Raw genomic sequence first — 22,810 nt, 5'->3', positions numbered from 1 at the left:
TATCCACACCGATATTCTGTCTCTGTACACACAATGAATTCAACCTCTTTTAATGTTTATCAAATTAATGAATGCAAGCAAAGCACGGAACAATTATTGCTCCTCCACATTTCTGTGCCCTCAGCCGTCAGCCCTCAGTTTCATGCAGAAAACACAGTAGAGGAATAACGCCACTTCATGAGGAAGCAGAATAAAATAGACAGCGCTAGTAGTGAAGTACTAGAACAAAAATAAAATAAACCAATGGATATGTTTCCTGCTTCATTCAATCAAAATGTACATTTTCTCCCCGAGCTAAGTTCATAATGAAATTATGAGCTCAAAATCAATTATGACTAGAGTTTTTATGTATATACCTTTATATTCTGATTTTTAAAAAACAGGATGTTCTGTCTAAATTATTATTTACTATTCCTATGAGATTAATGCCTAACGGCCCCAACAGAAATCACAGCCCCATTGTGCTAGATGCTGTAAAACCCATGAGAGACAGTCGCTGTCACAAAAAGAGTACAGCCTCATGCCCTGATTGTGCAGATAATTATGCATATGCTTAATTTTATGTGCTGTGAATAGCCCATTGAAGTCAATGGGATTACTCACATTTTAAAAACTAAATACTTGCATAAATCTTAGCAGAAATGGGCTCTAAAGATTCCAAACAACATGTGGGAGGTTAAAGAGAGACGGAGAGAAAAGTGACTTGCCCAAGATCACACAGCAGAGCAGTGGCAAAGCTGGTAAAAGAACAGAGGTCTTGCAGATACCAGATCTGTACCCTATGCACTACAGCGGTACTTCTCAACCTTTTCAGGTGGCAAAAAAATAAAAGAACAAACAAAAAACCTGCAACAGTAAAAAATGTATCAATGATAGCAAAATGCTAAGTCTGTGTAAGTGTGTTTTGAGAGGTAGAGGTAGGTGCCTGAAATTAGAATGAGCTGGGGGAGCAAGATTTTCTTTGCATTAAATCATAATAACATTTTCAGTGCCTTCTGACTCTCCTCCCCACAAGTCCCGTCCCACCTGAGGACAGACACTGTTCTATACAGAGTGCTGCCTTCCAGCTAAGCCCTGTGGGGACTCTTAGGTTTCCAACCGTTGTTAAACAACAGTTCTCAGTTGCTAGTTAGAAGGTGCCTATCAAAAAGGAAGACCATCTCACCCCTGCCACGTGCTGGGAAAGGAACACAACAGCTGCATTTTAAAATTAACAGTAGGTCTGCAGCAGTACAGCCAGCACATGCCTCAGCAATGCTCCCTCACAGCCCAGGCAAGGCTGATGGGGTTGGTAGGGGGGGATGGGCTGGCCGGCCCCAGCCGAATGGGGGGCAGCTGGAGCAGGGTGGGGGAGCCAGGGCCTTGAGGGAGCAGGGGGAGAGAACAGAGGGTTTGAAGTGCTATCCCTGTGACGGGGAGAACAGGGCATGGGGGGTGGCACAGTACTAGGAACTTCCTCCCCATTTAGGGCGACCACCTGTCCCCTATTTTAAGGGATGTGCCTTGATCATTTCAAATATTAAACTGAAGTTCATGGTAATTGCACTGGATACTTGAGAGGAAAATCCCTGACATGCCAAGGGAAAGGGGTCTCCCGAAAATGTCACTTCGCATACAGGGCCAGCCCGTTATTAGGTGGGTCTCCCTTTAATTCCCTCCAGCAAAGCCGGTTACCCTAGCGGGTGGGGGGGTTCCCTGGAGCTAGGAGCCCCCTCCCTGTGGGGGCGGGGCCGGAGCAGGAACTCCTCCCGCCCTCCCCCGGAGCACGCAGCCCACGCTCGCCCTGCCCCGCCCCCACAGGGAGGGACTAACGCGAAGCGCCTCACGCCCTGGCCCTGGGGGCGGAGACCTCCTCAGGATTCCAGCTCCTGACTGGCCGGTTCGGTTTCCCGGGGCTGAGACCTCCCACTTCTGATTGGCTAGCACTGAAAAGGGGCGGACCCTAGCCTGCAGCCATTTGAACTGACCATCCACGCCGCCGTAGCGCCGCGGAGGGAGGAGCTTGTTCATTGGTGCTTCCGTTGGGGGGGCAGGGGGGCGGGAGAATACCAACCCCCTCTGTCAATCCCAATAATCCGTTAGTGCGAATGGGCAGTGACATGCACACCGCATTCCCACCGCTTCCCCGCCCCCAGCATCCAGCCCCGCCCCAGCCCCTCCCAGTGCCCACTGCTTCCCTGCCCCCTCAGAACCTCCCTCAGTGCCCAGCCCCACCCCGCCCAGAGCCCCCCCAGTATCCAGCCCCGGCCCCAGCCCCTCCAGTGCCCGCTGCTTCCCTGCCCCGCCAGAGCCCCCCAAGTCCCAGCACCACCACGTCGAGCCCCCCCCCAGTATCCAGACCCCGCCCCCAGCCCCTCCAGTTCCCACTGCTTCCCTGCCCCGCCAGAGCCCCCCCAGTATCCAGCCCCGCCCCAGCCCCTCCAGTGCCCCTGGCTTCCCTGCCCCGCCAGAGCCCCCCAGTGCCCAGCACCACCCGCCCAGAGCCCCCCAGTATCCAGACCGCCCCCAGCCGCTCCTCCAGTGCCACTGCTATCCCTTGCCCCCCCCCAGAACCTCTCAGGCCCAGCACCACGGCCCCGCCCAGAGCCCCCCAGTATCCAGACCCGTCCCCAGCCCCTCCAGTGCCCACTGCTTCCCTGCCCCCCCAGAACCTCCCTCAGTGCCCAGCACCTCCCCGCCCAGAGCGCCCCCACTGCCCAGTCCCCCCGCTGCCCGGCGCCCACCCGCCCACAGACCCTCCCTGTGCCCTCTGCCCAGGGCCCCCCCGAGACCCATTCCCCGCTGGGAGGGGCGTGACGGTGTCCGCAGGGCAGCGCGGCAGGAGAACCTCGCGATCAGCCAGGCTAGGGGGAATGCGGGGGCTGCCTGGGCCAGCCCGGCCGAGCCCCACGCGGAGCTCCCGCCCTGGCCTGGGGCGGAGCGGGGGGCGGGGCTACGGTCCCAACGGGGCCCTTTCCTGAGCGTGGGCTTGGCGGGCGCCATTGTAAGCCCCATAGCGGCCGTGAGGCGCGGCGGAGCCTGTCCTCCCGCCCCGTTCTTCGGGCGCACGTCTCTCGGCCGCCCCGACCCTCCTCCTGACCCCAGCCATGGACGAGGAGAGGAGGAGGAAGCTGGAGGCCGGTAGAGCCAAGGTGATACTGGAGCTCCCCTCCCCTGGGGGGCTGGGCCTGTTGGGTCCGATTCCTGGGCGGGAGGAGAGTGCGGGGTGAGCTGGGTCGATGAGGGGCTGGGCTCCTGTGTGTTCCCCGGCCTGGCGGCGGGGAGCGGGACCCCTGGGCTTTTTTCCAGCCCTGCTGCTGCTGCTGCTTTGCTCTGTGACCCTGGGCTGCTTTCCCGGGCTTCAGTTTCCCCCCATGAAGCAGCAGCAGCGCCCCCCCTCCCCAGGTGTGCTGTGTGGGGTGGAGTCCTGACGACACCGGTGGGGCAGGCTGAGGCCCGGGATGGGGCTGTTTAATGTCGGGCTGTGGCTTGGTGACAGCCCTGATCTGAGGCTTAACTCTCCAGGCAAACAGGTGACCGTTAACGGCGTGAGCTGAGGGGGTCATAGCTGGGATCAGAAATGGGCACAGTACTTCACAAACAAAAGCAAGGCTGTTGCCCTGAGAAACTTGTAGCCAAGAGCCAGTCCTGCAATGAGCTCTGTGCAGAAATATCCCTTGTGGGGGCGGTCATACAACACTCGATTTGGGGATCTAAAACACCAGCATCAGTGTAAATGAAAATGTGTTGTTTGTTTACGGATTGGCCCTGGATTCTGATTGCCTTTCACTTGCCTATAAATAGCAAACTGTGGATAACTGGGTGAAAACAGAAGAGGGAATGCAGTGGATATTGAGTTGCAGCAGTGTATAAATCAATGAATGTTGCACGTGTGCACATCTTACCTACTTAAGTGTAACTATGTCAAAATGATTAATTTTATATATAGTCAGTGAGGGTTCTCCTGAATTCCAGCTTGGAGTATCTAAAAATCTTGTCTTACTGAAAGTTATGCCTGATGCAGGGATATTGGGGAAACAATCTACCTTGGAAATCAACATAAAAGTTACACTCAAGGTTGGGAATTTTGTTACCAACCAATTTTTTCATTTGGCTCACTTAAAATTTGCTACTTTGGTTTAACATTTTAATCTTAAATGCAGATTCTAAATGGTTTCAGTGTAAGAAAATCATTGTTTTAGAAGCTGTGTAACTGGAGCAGTGAAAGTCTTAATTTGGTGGCTTTGGAGGGTTCTCGGGGATTAGAGAGATCAGAGTTCAGAATAGTGGTATGAACCCAAAATATTTAAGCAACAGAAAATGTAACTCATAACTGATAAACTCTAGTGGCATGTCAGGTCAGTGTAATGATGATTCTTTTTTAATACTCAGACTTCATTGCTTGGAAGTAGATTGATACTTGAGAAGTTGAGATTATAATTATAGGTAGTGGGAAACTTTTTTTTTCATTCCACTCTTAGGACAGAGTAAATGTTTACTCAAATGTACAAGGTTAGTATTGTTATGGTGAGTGGAACCTCCCATGTGTTTAGAAATGTACAGCATCAGGGCTGGAGAATGTAAGCTTTTCACTGCAGTTACTGTTGTCTTTCTCTTGAACCGTGCTGAGCACCTTGTTGGTACCTAACAAACAAATAGCACTATTTGGGAAAAAAAATCGCATGTGCTTTACATTGATAAAACCTGATCACTTTCATAAATGTTGATATGACCAGTCACTGTATCATTTATGCCCAAGGTTTCTTTTGTTTTTCTGGACTGTTTTTGGTCTACAAGTAGAGAAATAAGATGTTGAAATGAGAACAGAAGCCACTGTGATCCAGCATATAGACACTAGACTGGGAATCTAGTTGTGGGCTGGCTCTCTACCTGCGGTGTAACTTCAAACTGGTCTTAAATTATTACATTTGATGTATTGTGATTTGGTATCAGCGGCTGTAGCTCTTTAGCCAGTGCGAATATGAAATTCTAATTTGACAGTTTTAACTTTGTATTTCAGAATCAGAGAGACATGGTGGGTGAGGTAATATCTTCTGTTGGACAAACTTCTGTTGGTGAAAGTACTAACTTCCAAGCTACCCAGAGTTTTTCTTTCAGAAGGAGACATTTTGACAAAGGGAGTTTATATTTAATGACTTTTTTTTTACATCACAGAGTAAAAATGATAGTCGTCATTAATCCCTCACACATGAACAATTCCATCATATACATTGCAGGAAATAAAAGTTGATTCTTTTGAATCACTATGGATAAAATTTGGAAAAAAAATCACTTCAATATCAGTTTTATCTTTTTACTATTACTTACATGTAGATCTGACCTATGACTTGACCTAACACTCTTGTATGTTTCGCTTGGCTACATTATACAGAGCATAGTACATGAGGTGTGAGCAGGATTTTGTTAAAACTTTCCTTGTATTAAGCCCCCTGCTAGTACAGTGTTTAGCTATAGTAAGAAAAATGTGGTATTCTAGTATAAGAAGCAAACTGTTCCCACCTGTTGAACAGCTGTCACTTTGCCATCTCCAAATCACTGGGGACTTATATTATAGTTAAAGCTCCATGCTGTGCCAGTGTTGCATTTTAGAGTTCTTTAGCTTAGTTTTAAATTTTTTAGCTGTTGTAGGCTAATTAGTTACATTACACTACATAAAAATTCAAAGGTAGGTAAAAAACAGAGCTACTGTTATCTCTAATTACTCAAGTGAAATATTTCATTGCATTTAATATTTGTCATTCTTCCCTTGTGTCTCATTCTGAGGAAGTTTAATATCCTGATGTTCTGAACCTAAAAGAAACATTAACTAGGTTTCTGGAATCATATCTGTGGGTCAAATATGGGCCTATTCCTAAAAGTTCTGTGAGAAGACCATTGTAGACTTCCATTAACATCAATGGGGCCGCGCATGGGAGTCTGCCAAGATGGAACAACTTGCATGATTCAAACCATGGTTAGAAGAAGAGCAGTATTGCCAACACTGAACATTCAAAAATCTTGAGTCAGCCCTCCCTGCCTTTCCTGAAGTCATGAGATTGGTTTAAAAATTGTGAGATTTAAAAAATAAATTTGAGTTATGTATTTGCCTTCTGGTGTTTGTGCCTTTTAGGATTCATATTTTCAAACTTTTCTCTGCATCCATGTGGGGTAGAAACTTTAAATAAATAGAGAGAGAGATGAGGTTCTCACATAGTCACATTACTCCAGGAGCTGGCATATCATGGAAAATGCCAACTATTATGAGACCTGCAATGAAATTATATGAACAAGTTACTCTACTCCCTGCAGATGTAAAAAGGACCAGAAATATTCCATTATGTGTTTGGTTGTCTCTTGGGGATTTCTAATTTTCTATAGAACAATGTGAGGAAAAAATCTACTTTGTATCAACCAATGCCTGTATCAGAGAGAGTGATTTTAAAATACCAACAGTAAGGAATTGCAATACACTACTTGTAAAATATCCTCCTTTTTATTAGGCCTTTATGTCCAAGATATGTTTACAAAAACAAGCAAAAAGAACAGGAGTGCTTGTGGCACCTTAGAGAGACTAAGGTGCCACAAGCACTCCTGTTCTTTTTGCAGATACAGACTAACACGGCTGGTACTCTGAAATCTGTAATATCTTAGACAGTTTATCTGTATCTAGCCATCGCCACCATAAATCCTACAAATTCTCAAGAAAATGTCCAAGGTACTTTCCATTTAATAATGACATGAAATCAGAACAAAAGAAGGAATTGTCCGAGTTCAAGAGTAGTTACACTGGATCCATCTCTTGTTGAGCAGTCTGAGAAACTAATATAGTGGAATTCAGTCGTAGCTGAGTTATTAGGGCAGTGTAACTTACAAAGGAATTAAGAATATAACAAGTATGGATATACTGGGTCAGACCAAAGGTTCATGGCCAATGCCAAGTGCCTCAGAAGGAATGAAAAGAAAATCATAGAATACCAGGGTTGGAAGGAACCTCAGGAGGTCATCTAGTCCAATCCCCAGACAGATTTTTACCTCAGATCCCCTAGATGGCCCCCTCAAGGATTGGACTCTCAACTCTGGGTTTAGCAGGCCAATGCTCAAACCACTGAGCTATCCCTCCATTCCCTGTTGCTCATTCCCAGCTTCTGGCAAACAGAGGCTAGGGACACCATCCTTCTCCATCCTGGCTAATAGCCATTGAGGGACCTGTCCTCCATGAATTTATCTAGTTCTTTTTTGAACCTTGTTATAGTCTTGGCCTTCACAACATCTGCGGCAAAGAATTGCACAGATTGACTGTGCGTTGTTTGAAGAAATACTTCCTTTTGTTTGTTTTTAAACCTGCTTAGTGACCCCTAGTTTTTGTGTTATGTTATCCAACCCTGATAGTCTATGATTCTACGAAGGTGATGTGTCACACACCCTCTCCATACTGGTGCACGTAACAAAATTGATTCCACACATGGGTGGGAAAAATTAGAGAGAACACTGCTCTAGAGCCCTTTTTAATTGGCGTCACATTAGTGATGTAATTAGATGTAACTGGTATCACATTAGCTCTCCTTCAGTCATTTGGTACAGAAGCTGATTTAAATGATAGGTTACAGACTACAGGTAGTAGTTTTGCAATTTCACATTTGAGTTTCTTCAGAACTCTTGGGTGAATACCATCTGGTCCTGGTGACTTATTACTATTTAGTTTATCAGTTTGGTCCAAAAGATCCTCTAATGACACCTCGATCTGAGACAGTTTCTCAGATTTGTCACCTAAAAAGAATGGCTCAGGATTGAGACTCTCCCTCACATTCTCAGTCGTGAAGACCGATGCAAAAAATTCATTTAGTTTCTCAATGGCCTTATCATTGTTGAGTGCTCCTTTAGCATCTCCATCATTCAGTGGCCCCACTGGTGGTTTAGCAGGCTTCCTGCTTCTCATGTACTTAAACATTTTTTTGCTATTACTTTTTGAGTCCTTAGCTAGCTATTTTTCAAATTCTTTTTTGGCCTTCCTAATTATATTTTTATATTTCATTTCCCAGAATTTATGCTCCTTTCTATTTTCCTCATTAGGATTTAACTTTTCATTTTTTTAAAGAATGCCTTTTTGTCTCTTACTGCTTCTTTTACTTTGTTTAGCCACGGTGGCAGTTTTTTGGTTTCTTACTATGTTTTTTAATTTGGGGTAAACATTTAATTTGAGCCTCTATTATGGTATCTTTAAAAAGTTTCCACCCAGCTTGCAGGGATTTAACTTTTAGCACTGTACCTTTTAATTTCTGTTTCACTAACTTCCTCATTTTTGTGTAGTCCCCCTTTCTGAAATTAAATGCTACATTGTTGAGCTGCTGTGGTGTGTTCCCCACCATAGGGATGTTAAATTTAATTATAGTATGGTTACTATTACCAAGCAGCCCAGCTATATTCACCTCTTGGGCCAGATCCTGTGCTCCACTTAGGACTAAATCAAGAATTGTCTCTCCTCTTGAGGGTTCCAGGACTGGCTGCTCCAAGAAGCAGTCATTTAAGGTGTCAAGAAACATTGTCTCTGCATCCCATCCCCAGTCAATATGGGGATAGTTGAAATCCCCCTTTCATATTTTAATAGCCTCTCTAATCTCTCTGAGCATTTCCCAGTCACTATCACCATCCTGGTCAGGTGGTCGGTAATATATCCCTGCTTCTATATTCTTATTATTCAAGCATGGAATTACTCTTCATAGAGAGTTTAGGGTACTTTTTGGTTCATTTAAGATTTTTACTTCATTTGATTCTACCCTTTTTTTCACATACAGTGCCACTCCCTCCACCAGCACGACCTGTTCTGTCCTTCCAATATATTGTGTACCCTAGTATTACTGTGTCTCATTGATTATCCTCATTCCACTAAATTTCTGTGATGTCTGTTATATCACTGTCCTTGTTTAATACGAGGCATTCTAATTCACCCATCTTATTATTTAGACTCCTGGTATTAGTATATAAGCACTTTAAAAACTTATCACTTTTTAGCTGTCTGCCATTACATAATGTAAATGAATGGTACTTTTTTTCATTTGATTGTTTCTCATCAGATCCTACCTGTATTTTATCATCATCCGTCCTCTCCTTACTTGGACAGAGAGAATCTCCATTAATAGATCCTCCCATAAGGGATGTCTCTGTCCAAACCATGTGCTCCTCCGCACCTGTCGGCTCACCCCCAGCCCTTAGTTTAAAAACTGCTCAACAATCTCTTTAATTTAATGTGCCAGCAATCCGGTTCCATTTTGGTTTAGGTGGAGCCCATCCTTCCTGTATAGGTTCCCCTTTCCCAAAAGTTTCCCCTTTTCCTAATAAATCTAAACCCCTCCTCCCCACACCATCGTCTCATCCACACATTGAGACCCTGCGGTTCTGCCTGTTCAACTGCCTCTGCGTTGAACTGGAAACATTTCAGAGAATGCTACCATGGAGGTCCTGAACTTCAATTTCTTACCTTGCAGCCTAAATTTGGCCTCTAGGACCTCTCTCCTATCCTTCCCTATGTCACTTGTACCTACGTTTACCACGACCACCAGCTCTTCCACAGCACTACACGTAAGTCTATCTACATGTTATCGCAAACCTAGCTATCTATATTTTTAATGATCGAAGTGCCCGTTACTAATACCTGTCTCTTCCTAATAACTGGAGTTCCCTTCCGTGGAGTGGGATACTAAACATCATCTGGAAGGAGGGTCCCTACTATGCTATCGTTTCCCTCTGCTCCAGTTGGATGTTCTCCATCCTTCACAACAGCACAGAGGCTGTCAGTCTGGGAATGGGACAGTTCTACTGTGTATCGGAAAGTCTCAAGCCTAGTACTTTCATCACTGAAGACGTCAATCAGTGTCACAGAATTTGTAAAATGGGTAGTCAACTTTTATTTTGTATTGGTAGACTCAACCTCAAAATCTATTTTCTGCAGGTTAGTCCCACTCCCTGCTTTTTAACTACAATTATATTTGTAGGATATCTAAACATTCTTTCCTGAAGGTAATTATTTTCATAGTCTTCACACGATAGACTGGCTTTTCAGAGTGCAGAGCTGGCTCCTTTACCCAATTCATACAAAGCTGGTTATATTTCAAGTGTAAGTCTGGAAAGCTGTCTGTCTGAGAGGCTGGAATTGCAGTAGACAGGGATGGTTACAGTGTCATTCCTACATATTCACAGAAGATGCCTGCAAAAAGTTCGTACAATGCCAGGCTATATTAACTTCTCTGCATATACTGCCCACTTCTGTTACACCTACATCCCACTCTAGGAAGAGGAGAGTTTTAGGTAGTATTGAGCTATGCTAATGGGGAAAGAGGAGTGAGCTGCCAGAGTAGGGTGATCAGACAACAAATGTGAAAAATCTGGACAGGGGTGGGGGTAATAGGAGCCTAAATAAGAAAAAGACCCAAAATTTGGGACATCTGGTCACCGTATGCCGGGGGGGTGCAGGGTTGTGGTTTACAGTGATCACGAGTTCTACTGGTGTTTGGGGGAGAGGATGCTGGGTAAAGATGAAATACCATCCTCCTGAGAGAATGATGGAAAGTTATCAACTCAAGGAAGTCTTGGTCTAGAGCAGGGGCAGGCATACTAAGGCCTGTTGGACCCTATTATCTGGCCTTCGACCTCCTGCTAGGGACAGGGTCAGGGGCTTGCCCTGCTCTGTACTCCAGCCAGGGAGCAGGGTTGGGGGCTTTCTGCATGGCTCCTGGAAGTAGCAGCATGTCCCACCTCCGGCTCCTACGTGTACAGGCAGCCAGGGCCAGGGGGCTCTGTATGCAGCCCACAACCCAAGTGCCACCCCCCGCAACTCCCATTGGCTAGGAACTGTGGCCAATGGGAGCTGCAGGGGCAGCAGCTGCAGACACTGATGCAGAGTAGCCCAGTGCCGCACCTCTGTGTGGGGGTGGGGGGAGCAATGCCACTGCTGGGAGCTGTGGGGACAGTGCCTGCATATGGGGCAGTGTGCAGAGCCGCCTGGCCACGTGTCCATGTAGAAGCCGGAGGGGATACATGCCACTGCTTCTGGTAAGTGCTGCCTGGAGTCTGCACCCCCGAGCCCCTCCCCTGCACCCCAACCCTGTGCCCCAGCCCTGATCCCCGTCCTGCCTTTTGAACCTCTTGGTCTCAGCCCAGAACACCCTCTTGCACCCCAAACCCCTCATCCCCAGCCCCACCTCAGAGCCTGTACACCCAGCCAGAGCCCTCAATGCCCCTGCACCCCTCCCCCAGCCCTGATCCCCTTCCCACCCTCCATACTCCTCAGTCCCAGCCTGGAGCACCCTCCTGCACCCCAAACCCCACATCCCCAGTCCAGAGCCCACACCCCCAGCCGGAGCCCTCCCCTGCCCTCTCCCTCACCCTGAACTCCTCATTTCTGGCAACACCCCAGAGCCCTCACCCCCTCCCGCACCCCAACCCCCAATTTCGTGAGCATTCATGGACCACCATACAATTTCCAAACCCAGATGTGGCCCTCGGGCCAAAAAGTTTGCCCACTGCTGGACTAGAGGTTTTCTTGGGTTTTTGATAGAAAGGGAGCCATTTGATTAGATTTGTATTCCAGCATGTATATCTTATAACTTCAGCATCCTGTTCTTGTGGCTGAAGGAACAGTAACGAGCTGTAACCTGGTTTTAAACTTCTCTAAAAGCATCTCCCTAACACTCAAGGATTTCCCCAGGCATTGCAGGGAATGTAACAAACAAGCAATTCAGGCTCCTGGACTCAAGAATTAAAATAATCTTACAGCATTAAAATGTACCAACATACAGCATTGGTATTGCAACTAATTTTAGTTCATCACCAAAGTCCAGATCCTTGGATTCCAAGAATAATGCCAAAGTTATTTAAGATGTATTGGTATCATAGCAGAATACTTTTAATTTTGAAAACACACACAGTTGATACTTCGATAAATGTAGTCTATTTAGTGGGAAAGAAAGATTCAGTCGTGTCATGGAACTCGTCTGCTATAGCAAAGGTCCTGTGTATTGAGTGGTTCTATGGCAACAGCATTTGCTGTGGAATTCACTACTAGCTGTAGAATTCTGCAAACTGCATTGTTAAAAAAAAATTATTTCTGGCACCCTGGATACAAGGGTAACCTTGACATGGATGTAAACTGAAGTACCCAAAGAAAGTGTTGCACTACAGAGACCATACTGGCGTAGGTATGCTCTCATAACTCTGTAGTGTAGCTGCAGCCTGCACTAATGAAAAACCTCTTCCATTTGTGTAAGAATACTGCCTCCCCGAGCAACTGTAGGTACGTCGACAGGAGCATTTTTTCCATTATGTAGCTGCATCTGTATTGGGCTTAGGGCCACTTAGCTACATTGGTCGGAGGAGTAGATTTTTCACACTGCTGACTGATGGAGCTGTGTTGACTTAAATTTTGTGTGGTCTGAACCTCCTTGTGGGCTAGCCTACCCTTACAGTGCTACAGCAGGATAGCCACAGCAGTGCCACTGTAACGCTTCAGCATAGCCATTCACTACAGCAACGGAAGAGATTTTCCCATTGCTATAGTGACTCCGCCTTCCCGAAAGGCAGTAGCTATGTCGATGGACGAATTCTTCCATCTACGTAGGGCTGTCTACAACGGGGGTTAGGTTGGCCTAACTATAGGACTCAAAAGTGTTGCTTTTTCATGCTTCTGAATGACATAGCTGGATTGGCTTAACTTTTGAATGTAGACCTGGCCAGTAGTTTGCAGACCACCTGAAGTAATAGCTCAGAGCTGTGAACTGCCCCATTTGTCTTAATTAGTTAACTTTGAAAATGCAAGATGACAACATTTGGCATTGAAAATGCCAGGAGACTATAAAACAAATTTAATATCAAAGACAGGAACTACTGTTATGATTGAATTATTCATTTGCATAGTGGATTTAGAAAACTCATTGAGATGTATCTAAAACTGCCACTGAACTTTGAGAATTTTCACCCGAGGGCCATAGAATCAAGGATCCTTGTAGCAGAATTTCCCGCTTGCCGCAGAGTATGCTGGGCCTTGGCTATGTCTTATGTTTTCTGCTAGCAAATTTAATCCAGTTAGTAACTGAAAAAACAATAACTAAGCTAATTTGTTTGATTTATACTTTAAGGCCCTGTCTACACTGGCAAGTTTGTGTGCAGTAAAGCAACTTTGAGTGCTGTAACTCCCGAGGTGTACACACTGCCATGCCACTTAGTGCAGAGAAACTGTGCAGATGCAGTGCTCTAAAAAAAAAAAATCACCCCGACGAGAGGCGTAGAGCTTTCTGCACCAGGGCTATAGTGCTGCGGTGGCAGTGTAGACACCATGGTGATTACAGTGCTGCGAGTGGCCTCCAGGAGGTGTCCCACAATATCTGTTCTTACCTCTCTGACCATTGGTTTGAACTCTACTGCCCTGCCTTCAGGTGAGCAACCGTCAGCCCCACCCCATACATTCCTTTGCAGATTTCTGTTTGCTCAGTGATCTGTGCAGTGGTCTCAGTGCATCTTTCCAGGTGGCCATGCCTGTTCCACGCTTGGAGCAATGCTGAGCTGCTGGACCTCATCAGCATTTGGGGAGAGGAGGCAGTACAGTCACAGCTGTGCTCCAGCTGTCAGAATTATGGTATCTACGGACAGATTGCTGGATGCATGATAGAGAAGGGTCATGACCGGGACACACTGCAATGCAGGGTCAAAGCGAAGGAGCTGCGGACCGCCTACCACAAGGTACGGGAGACAAACGGCCGCTCTGGTGCTGCACCCACGAGCTGCTGCTGCTACAAAGAGCTGGACGCGATACTTGGTGGTGACCCACCTCCACTGCAAAGGCCCCTGTGGATACTTCATTGGCTTGCGTGCCAGTCAAGAGTGGACCGAACCAGGAGGAGGCAATATTGGATGAAGAGTGGGAAAGGGACCCAGAGGCGGAGGATGACTTGGAGGCCAGAGATGTATGCAGTCAGGAGCTCCTTTCTACCCTGGAGGAGCCTAGCCAAACACAGCAGTCGGATCTTGGCAAAGTGCAAACAGGAGAGGAGACCCATGGTAAGTAGATCTGATTTTTGGGAATTGCTGAAATGAGCTGTTGGGAGCAGGAGGGTTGCAGAAAGCAGGCTTGTCTCCCACCTAATGCCTAGTTTGAGTGGCGGAACAGGCTGTTGATATGCTCCTGCACTTCATGGGAATTTCCCTCAGAGATCTCCAGGAAACTTTTGGAGATACTGGGCAATTTGCTGCCGCAGGTTCCTCCACAGAGCTGCTTTGTTTCTTGCCCCATTAATGGTAACTTTCCTGCCCCACTGTGCCGTCACGGGGGAGATGGCGACGGACCATTGCTACACACAGGCTAGCTGCATAGGGGTCAGGGTGGAAGCCACAGGCTTGGAGAAGACTCTCCCTTGATTCCCTGCTCACCCTTAGCCGTGATCACCTCCTGTGGAAAGTGTGGGGACAGGAGTGAGTATCAGACCCACCCTATAGTGCTGGCTCTCCCCAAATGCCCCAGAGCCACGTGCCCAGTGTACAGCAGGGTCCAGTGATTTACCCTGCCTCTGCTGCTACTTTGGGGGGCTTGTGGCTTATGTGTGCTTGCTGGGGTCAGCCAGTTGGTGATGGGGTCAGCCAGTTGGTGACAGTACTGGCTGTCTTTTAAAGCAGTAAAACAGTGTTGTCGGTTGCAAACAATACTGCTTCTGTAAATGTTGCATTTAAACTTCACAGAGAGAACCTTGGGAGCCTTTTTTTTTTTTTTTTTTATCAGCGGCAGAATGATTGTGAAGAATTAGCAAGCATCCAAGAAGAACTAAGGAGGACTTTATGCGTGAGGTTATGATGCACTCTGCTGCTGAGAAAAAGGAATTGAAGGAGTGGCGGGACAGTGAGAAGAGGGACCGAAATGAGAATGTGGCACATCAGAAAGAAGCCCCGGAGCAGCTCTTAACAGTTATGGAGCGCCAAGCAGACATGCTCCAGACGATACTAGCTCTTAAAACCAAGCAGCTCCGCACCCGCCCTCCCCTGCAGCTGCTATCGCAAAACTCTTTCCCATGAGCCAACACTCTTTTGTCAACTTCCTGGTTCCACTCTCTACTTGCAGCATTTCACTCCTCCGAGTCCAGCCATGTGGACTCCCACTACCCACTGCGCTCGACACCCATTCTTCTGCAGTTTGACCTTGTTGAAGTACAGCACCCACTGCATTGTACTCCAAAGGAAAAGGTTGGGTATGATCCCTGGACATACACAAATCTGTAGCCATCCCAGGACCCCTCCTCCTCTTGAGATCTTCCCTTCCTCATCCCTCTCCCTGCTGCTGATTTTTTTTCATTTGACTCTCTCCTCTGGTTGTTGTCTTTCAATAAAAAAATTGTGTGCTTGAAAGCAATCTTATTAAATGAAAGCAAAAAGAGCACTGCAAAGCAGCGTACAATTATGTTAAGGCCCCTTCTTGTATCATACGTACCAGTCACCACCTAGCATTACAAGCACTGCAATCCAGAGCATAGCAGCAAATATTAGTGACTTTCAGCTTCAAATTACTGTCTCAAAGCATCCCTGATCTTTATGGCCCTGCGCTGTGTCCCTCTAATAGCCCTGGTCTCTGGCTGTTCAAACTCAGCCTCCAGGTGCTGAGCCTCTGCAGTCGAGCCCTGAGTGAAGCTTTCACCCTTCCCTTCACAAATATTATGGAGTGTACAGCACGCGGCTATAAGCATAGGATATTATCATCAGCCATGTCCAGCTTCCTATACAGGCATTTCCAGTGGGCTTTTAAATGTCCAGCTGCACACTCCACAGTCATTCTGCACTTGCTCAGCCTGTTGTTGAACTGCTCCTTGTTGCTGTCAAGTTGCCCCGTGTATGGCTTCATGAGCCATGGCATTAAGGGGTAGATGGGGTCTCCCAGGCTCACAGTGGGCATTTCAACTTCCCCTATGGTGATCTTCTAGTCCGGGAAAAAAGTCCCTGCTTGCAGCTTCTTGAACAGGCCAGTGTTCCAAAAGATGAACTTCTTTGGACCAGCCTGCGTTAATGTCTGTGAAACACTCATGGTGATCCACAAGTGTCTGGAAAACCATTGAGAAATACCCCTTGCGATTAATGTGCTAGGTGGTCTGGTGCTAGAATTAGAATGTGCGTGCCATCTATTGCCCCTCTGCAGTTAGGGAATCCCATTTGTGCAGAGCCATCCACAATGTCTCACACATTGTCCAGAATCACAGTCTTTCAGAGCAGGATGCAATTAATGGCCCTGCACACTTCTGTCAACATGAGTTCAGCAGTCAACTTTCCCGCTCAGAACTGGTTAGTGACCAATTGGTAGCAGTCTGGAGTAGCCAGCTTCCACCGTGCAATCGCCACATGGTTCTCCAGTGACCAAGCAGCTCTCATTCTCGTGTCCTTGCGCCGCAGGGCTGGGGTGAGCTCATCACACAGTCCCATGAATGTGGCTTCCTTCATGCGAAAGTTCTGCAGCCACTGCTTGTCATCCCAGGCGTGCATCATGATGTGATTCCCACCGCTCAGTGCTTGTTTCCTGAGCCCAAAAGCGGTGTTCCACTGTGGTCAGCACCTCCGTGAATGCCACAAGCAATCTCGTGTCGTAGCTGGTGTGCATGGCGACATCAGTGTCACACTCCTCTTGCCTTTGTAGTTTAAGAAATAACTCCACTGCCGCTCGTGATGTGTTGATCAGTGTGAGCAGCATTCTGGTCAACAGCTCAGGATCCATTCCTGCACAGAGAAAGAGGTGAGGCAGGGCAAGACAGGGCGCAGAGTACACAAACTGTTGAAAGATGGCACCAAATGCAAACAGAAGCACAGGGATTGCTGGGATGCAAAAAAATGCATCACGGGGCATTGGGACAGGACCCAGGATGCCCCGTGACTCCTTCCTCCTTCCCACAAGTCTTAGCGACAAAAGAGAAAGGGGTGCTCTGTGGGATAGCTGCCCAGAGTGCACCGCTCTGAATAGCGCCACAAATGTGGACACACTATTGTGCAGGCAGCTGTCAGTGTGAACACACAACAGTGGTTTTCTTTTGGTGCTCTCTGAGCGGTGCTGTAACTGCTGGTGCTGTAACTTAGCAAGTGTAGACATGCCCTAAGTTAAGGACCTTTTGGTAGCACTGTATAGAGAGTAAATGCCAGTGATTTCAGCTCAGCCTTGTGACTGTGCTATTTTCACTGATGGACTAGAGAGGGAAGCATAGGCCTGCTTCCTGTGCTTTTGGCCATCTGGCAGTATCTGTGATACATTGAGGTGTGTTCTGATAAGAAGTTTACATGTGGTATTTCAGCAAAGGATACAGGGACAGTTGCAAAAATTACTATAGTATGAAATCAGACCACCTTTTAATCAATTTCTCAAAATGCTTTCAGCTTCTTTAAATGAACTGTAATGCTATATCTGACAGCAACAGAAAGGTGAAGTCTGTTAGTTTGCACAGCAAAGACTTCAGTTCCACATTGGTGGAGTAATATGCCTAAATCCACATCCCCTAGCAGTGAAAGTATGACTCAACAGACCATTCAGTTCTTGGCTCTCTGAGATTCTCAACAATGCAAGTACTGACAATAATTTGTCATGTGCAATCATGTCCATGAAAATAGGAAAGCTAAAAGTTCATTTCACACAGGTCAGAAATCAGACATCAAACGCTAAAGACTATCAGTGCTGACCTGCATTGTATGGTGAGCGGTAACCTAGCTGTTTAAAGGCTTAGTAACTCATCAGTTCCAGGACCCATTATTTAGCTGGAGAGGCCATTTAAAGAAAAGTAAAATATATTGAACAGAATAGTTTAGTTTATATTCTAGTTTACAATTGACAAGTAAGCAATTAAGGAAAATGCATCAATGCAAACTCATTGGTGGTTGAGCTGGGTTGTCTTCTCTGTATTTCATTTCCCAGACAGGAAACACATAGGACAATGCAGTGGAGAGTTGCTATTACTGTGACAAGAGCTTTATTACCAGGATTATTTATAAATTCTTCATATTGTTAGAAAATTGATTCATACTCACTTTTTAAATTGTGGTATAATTTATAATCATGGAATCCATTCTATTAAAAGTGTTAAGTTTTTATAACTAGTTGGATTTGATACAAGATCTCACATCCACTAAAATCTGCTATTAGAATGTGTACACATCTTGTGTTTCCCATTGAATTAATCCTTGCTGACACAAATTATTGACCCTTGAAACAAAAAACAAAACTAAAACCAAAACCTAATTTTTCAGTTTCTGCCATCTGTTACACCATTAATAAAACCACCTGTTGTTCGTCTCATCCCCGGAACTCACATCAGTGATTTGTGCATCCCAAGGCCAGAAAGGACTGTTGTGAGTATTAAGACTGACCTCCTGTTTAACATCGGCCATAGAACTTTCCCAAAACAACACTTGTTTGAGCTAGAGCAGATTTTTTAGAAAAACATTCTGTCTTGGTTTAAAAATTGCCAGTGATGGAAAATCCACCACAAATCTTGGTAAATTACACCAAAATGATGACATCACGGTCTTGGACTATTCTGGGAACTTGGTTTCTGTCTCCTCTGTAAAGTGAAGAACGCAATACACTAGAACTGCCAATGTGTCTTGAGATGTGAATGTCTCTGTGATGGGTTCCCCCTGAGTGCCACCTGAAACTAGGGTACCACTGAGTCCCCCTGACCCACCAGCCTGGGCTCCTTTTACACCGTACTGCTGTGACCACCCTGCCCTTTACCAGCAGATATACAGGTAGGGACACACCCAGCTGTAGCTACATACAGATGGTGTGATCAGCTCTGCGTGGGGAGGCACAGCAAGGGCACCTCCCAGTTCCTAAGGCATGCATCTCTTCTCTGGAGTGTAAACCCAAAATTATACCATCTTGCACTGCAGAGAGAACTGCACAGTGTAAGCGCATGAAATTCGCTCCCTCCCGCAATGTGATGAGGAAATATACAACAGCTTTCTGCCCCGAGTTGATTCCATATGCACTGCTTTTAGACAAAGCAAAACCAAGTTTATTAACTACAAAAAATAGATTTGAAGTGATTCTAAGGGATAGCAAACAGATCAAAGCAGATTACAGTAACTCCTCACTTAAAGTTGTCCCGCTTAATAATGTTTTGTCGTTATGTTGCTGATCAATTAGGGAGCATACTCATTTAAAGTTGTGCAATGCTCCATTCTTGTGTTGTTTGGCTGCCTGCTTTCTCCACAGCTGGCAGCCTCCCTACGACTCCCTCCCGCCTGCCGGCAGACTCTGGATCAGCGCCTTCCCCCTCCTCCCCCTGGCAATCAGCTGGCTTGCGGCATTTTGGAGGCAGAATGGAGAGAGGAGAAGTGAGGGCTCAGCGCGCAGGCTCCCCCTCCCTCCTGTACGCTGCAGCCAGCTGATTGCCTCGGGCAGAAGGGAGGGGGAGGAGCGAGGAATCCTGCCTGTGGCAATCAGATGGCTTGTGGCATTCAGGAGGGATTGGGGAGGCATACTGAGTCCTCACTCCTCTAGCCTCCCTTCTGCCTGGGGCAATCAGCTGGCTTGCAGCATTTTGGAAACAGAAGGGAGGGGGATGGATGAGGACTTGGTGTGCAGGCTCCCCCTTCCTCCCGAACGCTGCAAGCCAGCTGATTGCCCCGGCAGAAGGGAGTGGGGAGGAGTGAGGACTCGGCACCCCTCATACCTCCCTCCCCTATGCGGCAATCAGCTGGCTTGGTGTTTAGAAGGGAGAGGAGGAGCCAGGACGCTATGAGCGAAGTAAAGGGGGAAGAGGGAGGGGGGGAGAAGAGTCAAGGGTGGGAGCTTGGAGGAAGGAGTGGAGTGGGTGGGCTGAAGGTTGAACTCCCTGTCTCTGGTGCTTGCAGAGTAAGGGAAGCTGCCCTGGAACCTAACCCCCACCCCATTTACATTAATTCTTATGGGGAAGTTGGATTTGCTTAACATTGTTTGACTTAAAGTCACATTTTTCAGGAACATAACTACAACGTTAAGTGAGGAGTTACTGTACTTACCAAATAAACAAAATACACAAACTAAGCTTAATATACTACACAGCTTGGATATGAATAGCAAATTCTCACTAAATGATGATGCAAGCAGGCTGCAGGTTCTTAAAGAGCAAGCTGCACTAACTTACAGCTTGGAATTCCCAAGTGTTTCATTCACAGGCTAAAAAGTCCTTCAGCCTGAGTCCAGCACTTACTTCCAGTTCAGTCTCTGTTCCTCCGGTGTTTCGGGGAGTCAGTGAACAACCCCAATGATGTCACTCCACCACCATATATAGCTTTTGCATATAGTGGATACCCTTTGTTTCAAAACCCATGCCAGTTAGTGGAAAAATTCTGGTATCCCAAGATGGTGTCTAGTGCCAGGTGAACTGTTCACATGTGGCTGTAGTGTCATAGCAGCCATGAGACAGAGGCAGTTTGTCGTGTCCTCAGGAAGGGTCCCCTTTCCTCCAAGTAGGAGATAAGCTTCTTCTAATGTCTATTGTTTTCTGCAATGGCCCTTTAACCTGAATGGGCCCTTCCCGGTCAGCCATCTAGATTGAGTGCATTCTTCCTAGTGGGTGTTACCCATGTGTAAACACATTTGTAATAGATATAGACAATATTCCTAACGTCAGATAAAAGTGATACATGCATACAAATAGGATAATCATATTCAGTAAATCATAACCTTTTCAATGATATATTACGTGACCTATCTTGCATATAATACATCATAGTTATGCCATAATCATATCATATATATATATATATCTTTATGAAGAATATGGGGTGCAGTGTCACTGTCTTGGGTAATGTGTTTTAAAGTATTTATGAATATTAACAAAAGTAAGTTTTTTACATTAATTATTTTATGCCATAAGGTACACAAAAATAAATTTTACACACACTGCATTCTCTACTTCCCCCCCAGCAACACTCACTACTTTTAACCATTAGGAATCCAGGGCAATTCCCCCTCAGTCACTAGGAGTCTATCATCACTAATCTACAGTTCCAACTTTCTCCCTCAAAATGCCCTCACTTTCTTCTTCTCCTCCTCCACTATAGTCAAAACCAAACAAAGCTTCAGCCATCCAAAGACCCAACAAATTATGAGGGTCTTTCAGAGTCTATAAAACATGCATCCAACAAATATCAGGCTTGGTCTACACTTAAAACTTACATTAGCAAATCTATGTCAGTCAGGGGTGGGGAAAAAAACACCCCGACCAATATAGTTATGCCAACAAAACTTCCAGAGTAGATGCGACTGTGCTGACAGAGTGTTTCCATTGGCATAGCTAATATCATTCAGGAGGTGATGTTCCTAAACTGGCAGAAAAACTCTGGTTGGTCTATGCTACATCTATGCTATGGGGCTATGCTGTCATAGTTGTGCATTTGTAGGCTCTCTTGTGTAGACATCTTTTTCTGTCCCTTATGTAGTCACTTGGAGCTCAAGTATAGCCACTGGTGTTTGTGTGGTATTTTTTTAATAAAATACATTTAAACTGGTGGACTAAGTTACAGTTTTGATAATGAGCAGTGCATGTGGCTCTCCCACTGATGTACATGTGAGTTTTGCACAAAGTTCAGGAGTCAAAGTCAAATATAATTTTTGTGCGGTAGCTAAATTTTTAATATTTAAGTACTTTTATTGTCTTATTCAGCCTCACTTTATGAGATCATTTTCCCAACTTTAGAACTACCGCTCTTTGTGCCTTTTGATTCTCTTTTCTGGCCCTCCTGTTTCTCTCTCCTCTTTCTTTGCCTTTCGCTCTCCCTGCAGCAACCTGTAGTTCCATTACTCTATTACTCTATAGCCTTCCCTCTGCCCCCTTCCCCATTCTGTCCGCTGAATTAATCAGCAATGCAGTAGCTATTGTTGGCATGCATCTTCATGAGGGTCTAGTGTTAACACTAAATTGTGAAGAATGGTGTTTGCATCTCAGGCCTTTTCTACACTACTGGGATAAGTCAACTAAGTTACGCTACTTCAGCTACGGAAATGTAGCTGTAGTTGACGTAACTGAGGTTGACTTACTGCAGTGTCTGCGCCATGCTGCGTCGATGGGAGACACTCTCCCATAGACCTATCTTACTCCTCTCATTCTAATGTAGTACTGGAGTTGAGTGGAGAGCACTCTGCAGTCAATTTAGCGAGTCTTCACTAATCCTGCTAAATCGACTTCTCTGCATTGATTGCAGCAGCATCGATCCTCGGTAAGTGCAGACATGGCCTCAGTTACCACTAGTTTTTAAGGCTGTGTTTCTGCGGACTCAGAAAGACTACACTGCATCTGTTAATCTTCCCATTTGGCCTAAGAAATATAGGTGCTAGAAACTTTTAAGAAAGATTCTGCCCAATCTTAACATAGCAAGTGGCCTGCATAAACACTTCAAGAGTAGGGAGGTGTGTGATATTCCTTCTTTAGCAAAGGGACATGGTCTTAAGCACTTTAAACAGATCACAGAATATCAAGGTTGGAAGGGACCTCAGGAGGTCATCTAGTCCAACCCTCTACTCAAAGCAGGACCAGTCCCCCACTAAAACAACCCAGCCAGGGATTTGTCAAGCCTGACCTTAAAAACCTCTAAGGAAGGAGATTCCACCACCTTCCTAGGTAACCCATTCCATTGCTTCGCTACCCTCCTAGTGAAAAAGTTTTCTCTAATATCCAACCTAAATCTCCTCCACTGCAACTTGAGACCATTACTCCTTGTTCTGTCATCTGCTCCCACTGAGAACGCTCTAGATCCATCCTCTTTGGAACCCCCTTTCAGGTAGTTGAAAGCAGCTATCAAATCTCCCCTCATTCTTCTCTTCTGCAGACTAAACAATCCCAGT

The 22,810-nt window shown here is 46.1% G+C and overlaps 1 protein-coding gene across 4 annotated transcripts in view; it reads left to right on the top strand.

The window, feature by feature from the left end:
* Positions 1-2,945: 2,945 nt before the first annotated feature.
* PCNT (pericentrin) overlaps positions 2,946-22,810 on the top strand; it is a 282,663-nt gene continuing 262,798 nt past the window's right edge. The window contains exons 1-2 of one of the 4 annotated variants that reach the window (XM_075069895.1): positions 3,085-3,131; positions 13,107-14,025. In XM_075069895.1, coding sequence (XP_074925996.1) covers positions 13,630-14,025 — 396 coding nt within the window. In that variant the 5' untranslated portion in view covers positions 3,085-3,131; positions 13,107-13,629. Of the gene's footprint in view, positions 3,132-13,106; positions 14,026-22,810 lie in introns of all 4 variants that reach the window. The other 3 variants (XM_075069896.1, XM_075069898.1, XM_075069897.1) reach the window with 3 other exon arrangements.

Source organism: Chelonoidis abingdonii, chromosome 10, assembly GCF_003597395.2.
Source record: "Chelonoidis abingdonii isolate Lonesome George chromosome 10, CheloAbing_2.0, whole genome shotgun sequence".
Classification (NCBI taxonomy): Eukaryota; Metazoa; Chordata; order Testudines; family Testudinidae; genus Chelonoidis; species Chelonoidis abingdonii.
The sequence above is the reverse complement of the archived record's forward strand: the minus strand, read 5'-3'. Positions and strand labels throughout refer to the sequence as shown.